Here is a 17236-nt window from a genome sequence, read left to right as displayed (position 1 = left end):
CATTCTCTGTGTCTTAACAATTACAGGAAAGTTACTCAACAGTTTTCAGTAGCTGTTGAAAGATATCTTTTTAAGTGAAAAGCCAGAATTCACACTAAAATCAGAATCAGAATACTTTATTGACCCCTAGGGGAAATTATTTGAAGCCAATCAAAACAAAAGTCCCATTCAACTACTACCTGTGAAACCTCCCTGTGATAATCAAACTTTATAACACCTCTTATCACATCTGTAACATTTTCTCTGAAATTAAATTTATAAAGACATCAGATGTATTTAGCTGTACCATTGGCCTTCGAGTTTAACAGATTTTAAAAAATAAAATAAAAACCATCAGCTTCTGATTATTGAGTGTGCCACTTGGAGAATGTTCTTTAACATTTGCAGCTTGGTCTGCTATTCGACACAGTAACATGAAGGATTATAACAACACACTTACAGTTCAGCTGTGAAGAGATTTTAGGTATCTCTTAAATAATCATCACAGTAAGGTTTCTCCAAGCCCCCTGCCTCTACTTTTCGCATTTTGTTTTGAAAAAAAAAAACCCCAACCCCAAGTGTAATAACAGCAGCAACACCAAAAACTATAACAAAACTGACAATGACAATCCCTCCATCCTCTGTGTGCCCTCCTGTCTGACCTGCAGGTGAGAAACAGGTGTGAGGTGTCAGCTGTCAGGTAGGTGATGAGTGAAGAACAGAAGAGAATCCATTTCCTCTTCAAACTGCTGTCAGACATTATCTACTGCACTCTGATCACATCACTCAGACCAGCTGCTTTCTACAAAGTCTCATCAGCAACATCTTTAGAAACAAACATCAACAACCAGGAAGCAGCTTCACCTCTGATCACACACACACTCAACTCTACTCACTCACCTGGAGGAACAACAACTCTCAGGTGGATGATGCTGATGGGATCGGTCTCCAGATGAGCTCTCCTCTTGCGATTTGTTCCTGTCGCAACGCGACACTCGTATGTTCCAGTGTCATTAATGTTCACATCGGTCAGAATCAAAGACACGTCTCCATCCTCCATCTGTTTGTCCTGCAGATCCACCCTGTCTATAAAGTATGGATGCTGCTTGCCTCTATCGGGATGACCATCCAGGAACAAAAACACATACTCATCCTGCAGGTCAGCTCTGCTCCATTCTACTACTGTGATGAGCTTCTTGTGTGGAGCTCGACACTGGAGAGTGACGTTCTGCCCGACGGTTGCTGTGGTGGCTGTGAGGTTCACGTGGACTGAAGGAGCGAGAAAGTTACAGAGAACAGAGAGGATGGATTCACAGCTTTGATGATATGAAAGGAGAAGTAAAAATGAGTCAAAGACACATGAAGGGGAAGACAAATGTGCATTTTCTTTTCAGGAAGGGGGCGAGTTACATTACTGCTTCATTAGACATTCAAACAGGTCACTTATAAGTCAATGTTCCTTACAACTTTGTTCAAGCATTACGTTTGATGTACTGTTGCGTTAGCGTAGATCAAAAGTGAGATTTTTCCAGTACATTCAATCACACGTAATCCCTGAGGTGAGCGATTTCTCTCTTGGTCGCCTGTGTTTTTGTTGTTATTGTTGTTGTTTGTTGTTGTTGCCTTAAAAAAAGGGAATCTTTTGAAAAGTTTTACTATTTTGAACTGACTTGTGAAAGTAAATAATAGAGACATTTTACTGTCTTTTGTTCCAAATTTTATAGTTTTTTACATAATCCTGTGCAATAATATACACATATGATTATAACCCTAGTTTTATTATCAAAGGTAATGCAAAGATATGCAGATGGATTAAGGACTGATCACTGGAACAAGCCGCTGCAGTTCTACAAGGTCGAGAGCTCTGCAGCAGGAACTCGATGAGCTTGCTGGACTTTTTTGTGCAAACATGCACACACACACAACACGGAGGAATCACCACCCGGAAGACCGTTCCACTATTGGCTCAAATTGTGGTCATAAATATTTTGTATTTGTAAATCAGAATGTGTAGTTGTGAACTGAGTTTTGTAACTCAGTTCACAATAAACACAGAATTTGTGTGTTTGCAAAAAAAAAATATTTATGCAAGTTATAAATAGTTTTTGTTTAGGTCTGGTTACAGATACAAAGCAAAAAACTATGTGCAAAACTGTGCTCAAGTTTCCTGGATGTGTGTGAGTTGGGGGTTTTTTTTGGTCCTTTTTTGGCCCATTTGGTACTTTAGTGATCAGAATTATTGTCTAAAGGCCAATACAGCTTTGCCATATAGTAATTACAGACAAGACAGACGGGACTGGAGGATAGGAAAGAGAAAAAGAAATAAAGAAAGGGAGGGAGGAAGAGAAAAACAGAGGGGACAAGGGACAGTGTGAGAAGTAATACTGTAAAAACGCTGGATCACCTGTTGAAAGAAAAAATGAAAATGAAAACAAGCATCAAAGAGCAACACAATATGGGCACCACAGCAACAACCTAGATAAGTAACAGTAAATACTAAATATTGACGGTTGTTTTGCAGCATGCAAGACCGACAGCGCACAATGTGCTTTGAGGTAGCAGCCAAGGAATATATAGTTTGTATCTGTGATCACCCATGTGTACACCGTTGTGTACACCCTTGTGTGTGAGCGCACTTCTATTCAAAAGGTTTCTCCATGTAACGATCTGATAGAGGGTATAGGGAGCCATAGCCCATAGTCATGGGGGAGTTCCAGGTCCCAGACATCCAGAGGCCCCCAGTGCATCAGAACCCAAAGAGGACCATTGGAGGGGTAACCTTTCCTCCCAGAAAGACCTGAGGACAGCCCCAGGAGTAGGGTAACCCAGCAGCCATGATGCAGAAGTCACAGGGGACTGCAATGATGTGCCCATGGGCTCCGCCGGCAGCCAGCCGCGTCAGAGCAGACCAGGACCCAGAGGCCCGAGGTCTGAGGGGCCCCCCACCTCCCGGAATGGGCCCAAGTCAGCCATGGGCGCCAGGCCCCGCTAAACAGCCACCTGGAGTGTGCCGGTACATACCTGAGCGCCCAGCCCCGGACACCAAGAACCACCAACTCACTGACGGTTGGGGCCGTCACTGAGGAACACTCAGCCACCTGCAGGGAGTGAGGTGAGGGGAGATGTTCCCAGAGAGGTGGAGTCTCTGACCCAACCTGACATATAAACACAGACAAACAAGCACACACAGACACAAAGATGCATTCCCACCCTCATGCACACATATACATATACAAATACTCACACACTCGTCCAACATGGAGACAAACAGAAATAGACACTACACACACACTCCCCAAACATCCTCTATACCCCAGGACCAGGTACCCTTGCCCCCAGAGGGACAATCTGCCTTTAGACCCAGATGTTTACCTGCTGTGTGAGTTTCAGCTTCCAAGTATGAATTTTGATCCAATAGTTCTTCCTTTCAGCTAATTGATCAATGCCATGTCAATCACAAATTTTACAATCCAATCAGAGAACAGATAGATATGGCTGTCGTAGTGGCGCAGTACTGAGCTTCAGGTCGTGAAAGGGTAATACATTTTGAAGCTGGAGAACGGTGACAGCGCTCTATCTAAATATCCCATAATCCAAGATAGGTCCCTTAACTTTGGGTAGCTGTTAAAAGGATAAAGTTGCCGTATACCAGTGGTCAGAAATGGTCAGTTTTCAGGTTTTTTCATTGTTTTTATGTTTCTTATGGGCTTTTGGTTAGCTTTTCCCAGTTTAGGCTTTTGTTATGGTTTCCAGTTCATCCCTTCTTTCATTACTTTGTGTTTTGTACAGCCACCAAAACAAAGGACTAACTTTCAGTTTAAACCACCATTTTGTCTGCACTTGGATCCTCTCTCTCTCTGTCATCTACACACGGTTTGCTTGCAAACCTAGTCAGTGACTTTGCGTTGTGCTATGTTCAAATGTTTAATAAAAATATGTATCGCTCATTCATAACAACGAAATCTTTGTAACTATCTTGAACTTGGACACACACAAAATGCTTTTCTTCATGGAAATTGAGAGCAGGCTTAAATCATCCTGCTACATCTGCAAGGAATCTTTTTCTTTCTGTTTCTGTTTGACCACAACTGCATTGCTTTACTTTATTAATATCCAACTCCTCACACACCGCATCCCAGTTCTGTTTGGATAATTCATCTTAAAAAGCATTCATGTTAAATCCTTGGTCATCTTTCTGCCATCACAGTTAAGAAAAACTCCCTGGAAATTCCTGTGATGCAGTAAGTGAGTGAGAGCATCAGAGAGAGAGAGAGAGGTGGGAAGTGCACATCTTCTACAGATGTGCTGAGGAAAGCGTCCTCGCATCCTGCATCACTGTGCGGCACACACAAACACACAGACTCATATTTCTGAACACTGGACATTAAAAGTGCATCTTACTGTGCTGTACACACTACTTTAAATGCTGCTGCTACTTTACTTACAATCAATGAACTATACCTGTCTTTATAGCAGATAATATGTCTACATTGATCTCTCTCTGTATACTAATGCAATAGAGATACATTTAAAAACTCACCAGAAGACGACGCCTCCAAAATATTAAAAATCAATATTAACATCAGTCCCATTTTTCCAGACATCATGGCACTTCCAACAGACGCAACAGAGAAGACTTTCTGGGACACTTGCACTTTCACTTTTCAGGCTATACGCACAGATTCTTGATCTGATGTCAGCCAATGACGGCACCCTGATTAAGCCTCGTGTTCACCTCCTATGGCACTTCAAGTCATTAAGTTGTGGGGACGCCTCTGTTGCAGACAAACAGGGAAATAGATAGTGGGAGACAGAGAGTCTGTAAGTAGGCATCATTTATGGATACTATTGAAGATACTCTAATGTAGCCCCTCTCCTATGTCCCTCTCAGGTTTCTCCCACACTCAGATCTTAGTTTGAAAGATCCGCGTTCCAGCCTTGAAATAATCAGATTGCAGAATCATTCAGGGTAGTTAGGAAGGTCTTTATTTGGGGTAAATCACACAATGTTCTGTTGGGCTACAAAACTTTATGCTCATATAGCTGATACATTAAGATGCCAGTTTAATATATGATTCAGATTGGCTGCAAATCCACTAAAATTATGTAAGTATATATATGTATAAAGTACATATAATAATAGTAAACATACAATCATATTTATCTTCTATTTATTTATATAAGCAGGCTGTGCCACTACTATTTTTAACTTACAGATCGATTAAGTACATATGTTTGCAAACAGCATGAACATACCAAACAACACATTAGCATGTGTATGTAGTAGTTTTTAAAATTAGAGGAAAGTTTCTAAACAGGTTTTGAGAATAATGGTTTAGATGTTTGATTTTGAAAGCTAAAAGTCAGAAGATACATCCAAATAAAGCCAAAGAAAAGCACTGAACCAAACCTTATCCAGATGTCACATATATTTCTCTGCACAGTTGGGAACAGAAATCCTTGAAACTTTGTTAACACCCTCAACAACATGTCTTTTCTACTAATTATTGAGGTTCACAGTGAACATTCACGATGTGCTTTGAATCTAGAAATTCTTCTGTCCTCAGATCAGTCATTCAACATGGTGACATGATCACACCAGCAGGAGATTTACAGACGAGAAACATTTGAACTTGTAACTTACCACCAAGAGGATGTTTTCTATTTTTTTTTTTTTTTTAAATTTGAATTCAAAAGTAGAACAGCAACAAGAACGCAAACACTGACAGACCAACTGTCCGTCCAGCAGTTCCTCCTGGCTGACCTGCAGGTGAGAAACAGGTGTGTCAGCTGTCAGGTAGGTGATGAGTGAAGAAAAGAACAGAATCCATACAAAATCACCACCTACTGACCAATCAGTAATTCCAAAAATTGCATCACCATTCCTGGAAGATCACCTGAACCTATGCAAGGAGAGCAGGAGGATCTAAAGGCATTGCATTTCCCTTTTTATTACTTTATTCACAGCACGCAATGTTGCAGTAATTGTATCTTTCTATAAGCAATAATATATGATCCAAAAACATTACATCTACACGTACTTGCTGATTTTATATCTGTTGAAAATTTTTATGTAGACTAAGTTAAACAGCACCAAATCTGCAGCTCAGAGAATAAAAACTAAAACCATCAGGAGCAGGTTATATTCTAAATTTTGGTTCAAAATCATCTGAAAATGCCACATCTTCACTGACTTCTTTCTTGTGAATAAGTGGGGAAACTCTGGGTTAACTAAACAGTATAAGGTTAAGTGAATCCAGACAATGGAAAGTTAGCCCTGGGTGCCCGAACCTAGAAGAAACATCAGCAGCCAGGAAGCAGCTTCACCTCTGATCACACACACTTAGCGCTACTCACTCACCTGGAGGATCAACAACACTCAGGTAGATGATGCTGATGGGGTCGGTCTTCAGATGAGCTCTCCTCTTGCGATTTGTTCCTGTCTTGATACGACACTCGTATGTTCCAGTGTCATTAATGTTCACATTGGTCAGAATCAAAGACACGTCTCCATCCTTCATCTGCCTGTCCTGCAGATCCACCCGGCCCTTAAAAGATGGATGCTGATTGGCTGCATCAGTATGATCGTCTAGGAACAAAAACACATACTGATCCTCCAGGTCTGCTCTGTTCCACTCTTCAACTCCGATCACCTTGGCAGAGTGACGTTCTGTCCGACAGTGGCTGTGAGGATCACGTGGACTGAAGGAGATTTAAAACAACACTAAGCAATTCAATTCATTGATACCAAAGGAAACAGAATCAAGTGTGTCCTGAATCAAAAACTCAAAACGAGTCAGAAGGATACATGAAGGGAGAGACAAGTGTGCGATTACTTTTTAAAAAGTGAATGAGTTACAATGCTGCTTGATCACACATTCAAATATAGATCAGTTATCGGTTAATAAGCCCATCCAAACTTGTTTCCTTCTCCTATGAAACATCGCAAAAATCCAGCCTTTACTATTATTCAGTGATTTCAATGACAGTAGCAGTAAGTCCTCCCTAGCCTGTCTTCAAATGTGCCAGAATGCTGCAACTAGTCAACAGCAACAACTAGAGGGCACAAACACTCTTATTGTAGCTTTCCTTTAATGACTTCCATTGAAATTCAGAGTTCACATTGAATTTCTATTATTAACTTGTAGAGCTGTACATTGCTTATATAGGAAGGCTGCTAAGACCTTATAACAGCAGTTAGCCTCTCTGACCACCTAATCCTGTAAAGTTAATTTAATCTGTGGTTTGTTTTAATTGACTCCTGACAACTCCTATATATAGGTTAAGTTTTCCTTGATCTTTCTCCGATTATTTTGGCCATAATCGACATAATCTACATCTAATGCATGTATGGATGTTTTTATGTTAGAACATCCGTAACTTCAAACTGTGAAACATTTTGTAACTGTGTGAAAAATGTCTAAAAAAAAATAAGTTTTTATTGTAATTATTATAATGTTATGGTTGTGTTTCATTGTGGAAACCCTAGAAATGATCATCAGATTACCCAAATGACCATATTCCAACCAAAACCTGTGCACAGGGTCATAACACTGTGTGAGGCAGGCAGGACCAAACATGCAGGACTCTCACAGAGAGAACTGAACCAAAAAACCACAGACAAGCTAAAACTGGATATAAACTACAAGTCTAGACTAACAAGTAGAACACCAGCCAGTGAGGAAAGGAGATCATGACAATGGACAGGAGACACAGACAATATATACACCACAGGGAATCAGGGCAGAGAGGAAACACCTGGGAAACACGGCTGCACATACTCTAACTGATGAGCCAGGGAAAGCAAAACTGAACAAGATGCACACAGGACAAGAGACTGTCAGAATAAAACGGGAAACAAGAGAAACTCACACCGAGACGCAGACTGACTAAATACAGGGAACAGAGGGAGAAGACAGAGACAAGGATGAGAGGGCATGGGACAGAGAGAGTGAGAGAAATCACACCGAGACACGATTGGGAGAACAGGCGAAGAAACATTGAGAGACAAACTTCACAGTGAGGCACAGAAAACTAACAAAGGAGATACTGGAGAAGACACACAGAAACAAGACTAAGACAAACTGGACATGGAAGGAACCAACACTCAGTGAACTAAGAACAAGAGCAAACAAATTCAAAACACGGGGTCATCGGCCAAGCTGAGAGAAAGTAATGTAGAGGATTTCAATATAGAGAGCTGGTTTAATGACTTTCTGAATTTGTTATCAGTGGAACAGACCTTTGCAGTTCTATTACAAACAGAGACACCAACAGAGACAAAGACACTGGGACACAGAGAGAATGAGACCAGCTCCAAGTGGACATTTCTTACAGATGTCCTGATGACAGAATCCCCAGAGGCAGCATAGAAGCTGCTAGTTTCAGATTCAAAGCATTCAGCATAATGAGAAGTGTACACGCTCAGCAAACTTGCACAGGCTGCATTGCATAATGGATTGTTTCTGGGTGCTGTGAGACTCTTCAGCTCTACAGTACAAAACCTTCCTTCAAACTTGACATTACTGTATTGCAAACACTACCCTAAATGCCATTGCTATTTAAAATCAGTGAAATTTGCCACTTTTTAGATTAGTTTTATTATCTTATTTCTTTCATCTGCTTACTGTTTTATTTCACTGGTATTATTATCTTGATAGATATTATCTTATCTATTATCTTTCACTCTTTCATTATCTTTCCACCATCTCAATACAACCAGCACACAGGGCTGTTTTTCTTCTCAACATGTTTTACATGTGGAAATGACAATAAAGCATCTTTCATCTTTAACCTGTGTGTTACAACCCGAAGAGGAGTTTGACAGAGAAATAGCTGACACACTTAACTCACGTCAATATTCTGATTCCCTTAAAAGGAAAAACAAACACAATTTTCATTGAGTCTATCACAGCACTGACAGTAACACAGACTGCAGCTCGCCTCTGACAGTGAATCGGTCCTCCTGAGACACTGAGCTGGACACACATGTGTGTCTTAACTGCAGTTAGGAAAATGATGGGTGGAATATATGTGCCAAGTCAAGTAGTAACAGAATGTAGATATAAACACTCACCAGATTGCGATACCCCTGCAATACTGTAAAATAATACGATTAGGGCTCCCACTGTTCCAGACATTTTTCCTTATCATCAGGGACAAAAATGTCTCTTGGACACGTGGACACTTTCACTTTTCATTTTGATGACACAGCACTAGTGTGTAAATCTGGTTTTAACAGCTTATCAATGAAGTGTTTCAAAATGTAGTTTTAAAATTCAAATATATGCACATTTTTATTTTATTTTTTTAATGGAAAGTTATGGCCACACATGCTATCATATCAAATTAATAAGACCCATCCAAACAAAGAACATAGAAACATATTTTTTAAGTGACATTAAGTCTTTCTTAGCAGATAAATCTCATATTTACTGAGAGTCTATTCATTCAAGTAAGTAAAACCAGTTTTACAAATCAAGCATTTTTCTTTTAATTACATTTTTGGTATATATATTTTTTTTTCAATTTAAGCAATATATAGTGGACCTAAATCTGCACATTAATATCATTTCATTTTCAAAGCTGTTTTTAGAATTCAACACAACTTCTAAATATTAATTTGATATTTTTGCCACCATCTAAATACAGTTTATATTTTGCAAATTACCAATTAATACATTAGTTCAATGCAAGAGACCCAGATTTCTTTCTAACATGTGTCAGCATTGACGACTACCCAGAGTCGTTTTCACATGACAACATCAGATTAAACATGAAGTCAACTTTGTGGGTCATCACTCAAAAGTTACCGAAAGAATGTTTTGGTCAGTTGATACAGTTTATGCTGAGAAATGTTTTGCACTCATATTAGCTGTGAAAAGGAGCATTACAAACAGTTTAGTCACAATTAAGAAGAGTTTAATAAGTATTGTTTATGCTGTATCAGTAATCAGGTAGGTTATGAGTAAAAAACAGAATTTCTACAAAGTCTAATCAACAACATCTTTTGAAGCAAGCTGGGCCCTGTGCTTCGTACGTCGCTTACTACATCCAAGATCAAATGAAACATCCAAGACCAAACCATCGCGCTAACCGTGAGCGCGCTAATCCGGTTCCCCGAACACACCTGCTGTTGACGATTAGTACAGCTGGACGCAGTAATGTGACATCACTGGGTGTCGTAAAAGGGGCTACGCATCGATAGTGGAAACATTGATAGGCAACCCTCTGATTGGTCGGCGAAAATGTCGACGGAGCGCGCTCGGCTCGGTATTTTTCGGCAGCAGAGCAAGAACTCTTGAGTGAGGGATTTCAGGAGTTTCAGAGTTTAATCAGAACGCAAGGGAACACTGCAAAGGCTGCAAAAGCAAGGAGAGAGGGCTGGCAGAAAGTTGCTGACAAATTAAACTCGTAAGTAATTTAATAATAACAATAATAATGGAGTGGATTTATATAGCGCTTTTCAAGGCACCCAAAGCGCTTTACAATGCCACTATTCAGTCACTCTCACATTCACACACTGGTGGAGGCAGCTACAGTTGTAGCCACAGCTGCCCTGGGGCAGACTGACAGAAGCCAGGCTGCCATATCGCGCCATCGGCCCCTCTGGCCAACACCAGTAGGCGGTAGGGTAGATTTATCATATCACACTATATTATCCAATATTATATTACATTATATTATATTATAATATGTTATATTATATCCCCTTACACATTAGAGCCACAACAGGACCCACTAGAAAATGGGAACAAGTAAAAGTGAAATATAAGAATATTCTACAGGATGGTAATATTTATCACTTATATTGCTTTTCGTCTCTTGGAAAGAGACCCTGAAATAATCTGTTTGTTTATAACAGCAACCAAGAAAAGGGCAGAGCAAAAAAAAGACAGGTGGTGGTCCTGCACCCCCTCGTCAACAAGTTGGTTAAGTAAATAATATCCTCACGGGAAAATCGATATCTCTCTATGAGCACACTGTCGCGCTGAGCTAAAGGATCCTGTCTGTCCCACAATATACGCTGGATTCTGAGGACTCTCCTTATCAATCTTGCACCTTCCGCAATGGGTGGCTCGCGTATACGGACAGGACATGGCTGTGACAGACTTCCCAAATCCACCTTCGCTTTTATAGCCGTGGTCTCTCATCTTGATTACACAAAGTAATTTACAATTACTACTCTGAAATATGAATTACATCTGTAATAATCACATACATGTAATAGAATGTTAATAGTACATTTCCCTTTTTAAGGAAATGACCTGTATCTATCTGTGTGAAATCAATAAATGGATCAGGTGCTGCATTATCTTTAGTTACATTGATGTTATTTATTTATGGTGAAACAGTGGTGGAATATCGCTGTTGCTTTCGTATGAATGACGCGGGCATACCTGCGTGGCCGCGATCTAATCCTGTTTACATAAAGTAAACCTGCTCCCCAGCAGGTTTAGGCTTACGGCTCTGTTGCTATGACAGCAAGTCCCGGATGGGCTTCGGGGAACCGAACGATCCAGGATCACGCGAAATCGTCAACAATCTCATCCAGCTAACTCACTTAGCGCGGTACGAAGAACAGGCCCCTGTTGTCTTCTTTCTCACACTAAATGCTACAAACATGGTTTTACATTTAAACACACTACAATAGTGTCTCCATGTGGTCACTTGCATAACTACAGTTCTGTAAAGCTCTCCTACTTTACTCCTGCCTGCTCCCAATAGACACCAGTAATATGCTCATGCTGGGTGTGCTGTCATGCCTATGCATGGACAAAAACTGTCAGAAGGCCAAGGAAGTTCAGGTCTCCTGTTTTTTGTTTTTTTTTTCTGGGGAGTTATGTGCCTTTTATTGCTCGAATGATTCATAGGTCAGTGGTTTAACAAACAACAAATGTTCCTCTGAAAATAGTCAGCTACAAAGAGTGAAAAAGTAGCCAATTTTCAAAGAAAACTTTGGACATTGGTTAATAGTCTTCCAGAAAGCCTGGAACAGATGCTGCCACAAATTGTCGACTGTCTGATTCTCTTGAGTACCACTTTAAAATGTCTTTAGTCTCTGCAGCTTGATGCTTGTCTGTCATTCAACACAAAAGCATAAAGAAATTCAGCACAAGACTCACAGTTCAGCTGTCTCTTAAACTTCTCCCCAGAGCTGTTGTTACACCCCTGAAAACAGGGGGAAAAGAATCAGGAGAGTGATTGTGACTTGCGTCTCTCATGCAGTAGTTTATTGCAGTAACGTTTCACATTCTGTACTGCTAAATGTCACATGGTGGAAGAAAAACACTAAATAATAAACCGAAATACTAAAGTGCTTATTATACATATACTTGAGCAGGTTTCCTGATAAAATGGCTGACAATCGCGGCGTTTTTAGCTCCTGCCGTTATCTTAATGGCCATTACACAGTACAAAACACAGCTCAAAACCGCCACGTATATGTGCACAAAACTGCAATGTAATGCTTTTAACGCTTACAAAACAATGAAGGATTACCTCTTAAATATCTTAACAGTGTACACATTGGAAATATATCAACTTTTAAACACTTTTACCTGAAAACAGGGGGAAAAGAATCACGAGAGTGATTATGACTTGCGTCTCTCATGCAGTAGTTTATTGCAGTGAGGAGAACGCGCGAAAGCCCCCTAGTGGAGAATAGAGACACTACTAATCGATCCCAGAAAAGGCTTACTAGCCGATCACTGATGTATAGATTGCAGTTCTCTTAAATAACATGAAAGCCATTAATATAACATGAAAAATAATAAACTCTTAGCCATTTTCTTACCATATTTACATTATTTTCGTCCTTATATCAACTGATATGAATTAGTATTAACTGAACAGTTTTATATGCAGTAGTCATTCAACCTGTCACACTGTCAGAGTGGTTCGGTCCCCTGCACCCTGAGTTTGGGGTTTGACAAGAAAAATAGCAGCAATAACACCAAAGATAAAACAGTACAAAAACATTCCCTTTGTTGACCTCTCCAACTTCTGTGTGTTCTCCTGGACTTGCAGGTGTGAAACGGGTGTGAGGCAAACAGTCTCCAACAGCATGAGTAGAAAGTCCTAGTGGATGGTGCAGGAGACTCCTGAATAGTTTATACGACCAGCTTGGGACACCCCAGGGCAAGGAACCATTCCCACTCATATAAATATACATAAAATTGTTTGTTCTTGCTGTTGGGATCTTGAAGGAATTCACACACAGATCAAATTATAAATAGGAATCCTGTTTTTCTTGATATGATGTCGCTTCCAGCAGAGGCAAAAACCCAATGACAGTGCAGTCAGAGTTATTTAGCTTCACTTCACTCTCCTAAGTCCAGTTTCAGTTTAACTTTAGCTCAGGTTTCAGAATTACTAAAAAAAAATCGAAAAACTAATTTAAGAAAATAATACAAAAGATATAAAAGTGTAACTGACAGAACAAAAGTTTAATGAAGCTGTTAAATGATGTAATTTAATATTTGTGTTACAATGATACATCCAGAGGAGTGTGAACATTAGATCAGAAGTACTAAGAAAAAAGTGCTTGGGTGAATGAGACAATTGTGCAAAGTACTTTGAGGACTCAAGTAAAGTAGTGCTGTATAAGAACCAGTCCATTCACCATGCTTTATGTGCATGAGCACTTTTAAGAAAATAAAGTGTTGCCTGGTAGCCACTACAGAGAAAAGCACACGGACCCTCTGACACATACAGAAAGAGGAAGTAGAACTATTTTAATTTCTGTCAAACTGCTGCTGATCTCATTTCAGCCAGCTGCAGGATGGAGGGAACATCTGTACAGATGCTGCTGGGTGAGTCCGACCTGCTGGATCTGTGTTGGTGTCTGAATTCTGAGAGATGATCACAGTTATTAAAGTTCATTTCTCTTTTAGTTTTGCTCTCACTGCTGGGCTGCACAGCAAACCAAGGTCAGTCAGCATCTTTTATCAAATGTTATATTTTTGAAATCCTGAAGACTGTAAGTAATAATTATAAGTAACTTCTTTCTTAAGGAGTGATGACTAAGGAGGATGTAGAAAGCCTTTCATTTGTAGATGATCATGCAGTTCTTACAGAAATCTTGCTGGTCTAGTTTTCATTAACAAGTAGAGGAAAAGAATATGACTAAATATTTTATTTAAGCCCTCACAGCTCGTCTGACTGTGAATCCCAGCAGCTCTCAAATCTTTGAAGCAGACTTTGTGTCTCTGAGCTGTGAAGAAGATGACAGCTCTGCTGTATGGACTCTGAGGAGAAACACAAGCAAAGAAACCAGGACCCAATGTGGAGTTAAGTGGGGGAAATCTACTGGGAATTCCTGCGAAATCAGCTATATCTTTCCATGGCACACTGGCGTTTACTGGTGCGAGTCCAATCAGAGTACCATCAGCAACATGGTTAACCTGACAGTCACTGGTAAGCTGAGTGTGTGGAGTTAGTGTTGATGAAGCTGTGTGTAAATGGATGAAATGCTGTAGTTTGTCTCTGTGTTGAGGTGGATCAGTGATCCTGCAGAGTCCTGTCCTCCCTGTGATGGAGGGAGATGACGTCACTCTGCTCTGTAAAACAAAGACCACTCCCTCCAACCTCCCAGCTGCTTTCTATAAAGATGGCTCCCTCATCAGGAAGCAGCCTACAGGTCACATGATCATCCAGCATGTTTCCAGGTCTGATGAAGGCCTCTACAAGTGTGACATCAGCGGTCATGGAGAGTCTCCATCCAGCTGGATCACTGTCACAGGTGAGGAGCATCACTCCTTTTTTTAACCAATAATTGCCCTATTCCACTAGCACCTACTCAGTTCAGCTCGACTTGCTCAACTCGAATTTTAGGGTTTTAGTTTCTGGTACCCTGTGGTTTTTTTAGTACCTGCTTGGCTGGGGTTCCAAGTGACCGGAGTCACATGCAGTCTGTGAGGTCAACAGACTGCATGCCACCTGAGTCTGCAAGAAGCCATTGACCAAGCAGCAGGTATATGATCACCCATTTGTTAGTGTTGTGTCTGTGTCGCATACAAATGTCATCATAGCCTTGTTGCTGTATCGATATCACACACATAAGGTGATACTCAGTTGTAATGGAAAATGATGGCAGCTGAGTAGAGAAGAGTTGAGTGAGGATGAGTAGGTACTAGTGGAAAAGAAGCTATAATAACCTGAACAGGTCAGATTCTCTCCGCAGGTAAACCTACAACACTGTCTACTACCACCAACCCCACCAGTGGTTTGCATATCTCTAGAGTTACACCCACTACCACCTTCACCACCTCCACCAGAGCCCCAACCACCACTACCATGAACACCTCCACCAGATCCCCTCCAACCAATACTATCACCACAGCCAACAACTCCAACCGCACTAGGTCCATCACTTCTACCGATGCCACCGACCAACCAACCTCCAACAAAACCCCAGCCACCATTACAACAGCCCCAGGTGCTATTACCAGAGGCCCACCCACTTTTACAATGAAACTCGACATCACAACTGTGCCCCTTTCCTCCACTCCACCCCCTGACTCCTCCTCCCTCCAGCTTTGGTTCAGAGTGATCAGTGTGTTCCGAGGGATGTTCTGTCTGTTCTTCGTCTGCACCCTACTAATAGTGTCTTTATATCAACAAAGGGCTGCAGGTAACGCTGAATCATTTACTGGTCAATCAATACACTGATGATTAATACCTTTTTCTGTCTGAATACTTTATGTGTTAACAGCTGATACATTTTGTATCTTGTCTTTGTCACCTGCTGTAGCTGCAGGAAATGAAATGGTGACAACCCCACGTGTCCAGACTGAGCAGGGATTGAACAATAATTATGCCACCAGAGGGCATCACCTCTAAGCTGAACTGATCTCTGCTTAGCTTGTTGATTTTTCTTCAGTGATCCTCCAGTTTTGTTTTGCAGTTGTTGTTTATGATTCATTTTCTTTTGATTTTACATTATTGTTTTCAAATGTATATATATAACATAACATCTCACTGATATGAGATATGAGCCGTATTGTAGATCAGCTTGTTAGTCTCGGTAATCGTGGCTGTAGGTATCGTCCGTAGTGCTGCATTAACATCATCTAGCAGACCTTCTGAGGGTATTTCACGTAATCTTGGTAACTGGCTACGGGGGGTCCAGGTTTCAAGCTTGGCCATCATCCTATCTTTCAGGTCAGTTCCTCTCGCACTCAACAATCCTTCTCCTATCGCACTTGGGGCTTGGTACCCAATCTCAGGTGGGGGTGATGATATCTCCCCCCGGACCTGGCATCCTGGCTCCCCCTTGCCGTAGCATTTTTGTTGTACCTCGTCAATCTCTAGCTGTGAGAGCAGTCCCTTCTTTCGAATGTTGGAACACTGAGCTACTAGTTGTTTTTCCGTCATTGTGGATGTTCAAAGAATCCATAGGTCCCTCATCCTATTCATGTAACCCCTTCCAAGAATGCCCTGTTTTCGTCTCTTGCCCACCGATGCCTTCTTGTTCAAGTAGCCCACTTCTCGTCAGGGTGCCCTGGTTCCTCATCACCTGACGCGGACCTTGTTGATCCGGGTGACGTCCGAGCCGACATGTACATACATATATACACTGAACAAAAATATAAACGCAACACCTTTGTTACTGCTCCCATTCCCCATGGGATGGACGTAGAGACCTAAAATTCATTCCAGATACACAATATAACCATCCCTCCCAAACAGTGGTCACAAATCAGTCCAAATGTGTGGTAGTGGGCACATCTGCTATATTGAGATAATCCATCCCACCTCACAGGTGTGCCACATCAGGATGCTGATCTGACATCATGAGTAGTGCACAGGTGTACCTCAGACTGCCCACAACAAAAGGCCACCCTGGAATGTGCAGTTTTGTCTCACAGCAAAATGCCACAGATGCCACAAGCAATGAGGGAGCGTGCAATTGGCATGCTGACAGCAGGAATGTCAACCAGATCTGTCGCCCGTGCATTGAATGTTCATTTCTCAACCATAAGCCGTCTCCACAGGCGTTTCAGAGAATATGGCAGCACATCCAACCGGCCTCACAACCGCAGACCTCGTGTAACCACACCAGCCCAGGACCTCCACATCCAGCAGGTTCACCTCCAAGATCGTCTGAGACCAGCCACCCAGACAGCTGCTGGAACAATTGGTTTGCACAACCAAACAATTTCTGCACAAACTGTCAGAAACCGTCTCAGGGACGCTCAACTGCATGCCCGTCGTCCTCATCGGGGTCTTGACCTGACTCCAGCTCGTCGCCGTA

At 41.3% G+C, this 17236-nt stretch overlaps 2 protein-coding genes across 15 annotated transcripts in view; one reads left to right on the top strand and one right to left on the bottom strand.

The window, feature by feature from the left end:
- Positions 1-12731, bottom strand: part of LOC146673622 (uncharacterized) — a 28260-nt gene extending 15529 nt beyond the window's left edge. The window contains exons 1-4 of one of the 14 annotated variants that reach the window (XM_085390527.1): positions 12105-12533; positions 6341-6681; positions 5832-5882; positions 880-5743 (exon numbers count right to left, since the gene is read on the bottom strand). The gene's annotated coding sequence lies outside the window, so the exon portion shown is untranslated. The other 13 variants (XM_085390574.1, XM_085390556.1, XM_085390616.1 and 10 more) reach the window with 13 other exon arrangements.
- LOC146673621 (uncharacterized) lies at positions 2682-15822 on the top strand. The gene is made up of 6 exons (XM_085400978.1): positions 2682-2753; positions 13850-13910; positions 14125-14397; positions 14477-14722; positions 15164-15613; positions 15734-15822. The coding sequence occupies exons 1-6, from the start codon at positions 2682-2684 to the stop codon at positions 15820-15822; spliced, it is 1191 nt and encodes a 396-aa protein (XP_085257104.1).
- Positions 15823-17236: the final 1414 nt, after the last annotated feature.

This window comes from Rhamphochromis longiceps, linkage group LG3 (assembly GCF_057381845.1).
Source record: "Rhamphochromis longiceps isolate RC_006_pf linkage group LG3, R_longiceps_female_GT1.1, whole genome shotgun sequence".
NCBI classification, from domain to species: Eukaryota; Metazoa; Chordata; class Actinopteri; order Cichliformes; family Cichlidae; genus Rhamphochromis; species Rhamphochromis longiceps.
This window is presented reverse-complemented; position numbering and strand designations above follow the sequence as displayed.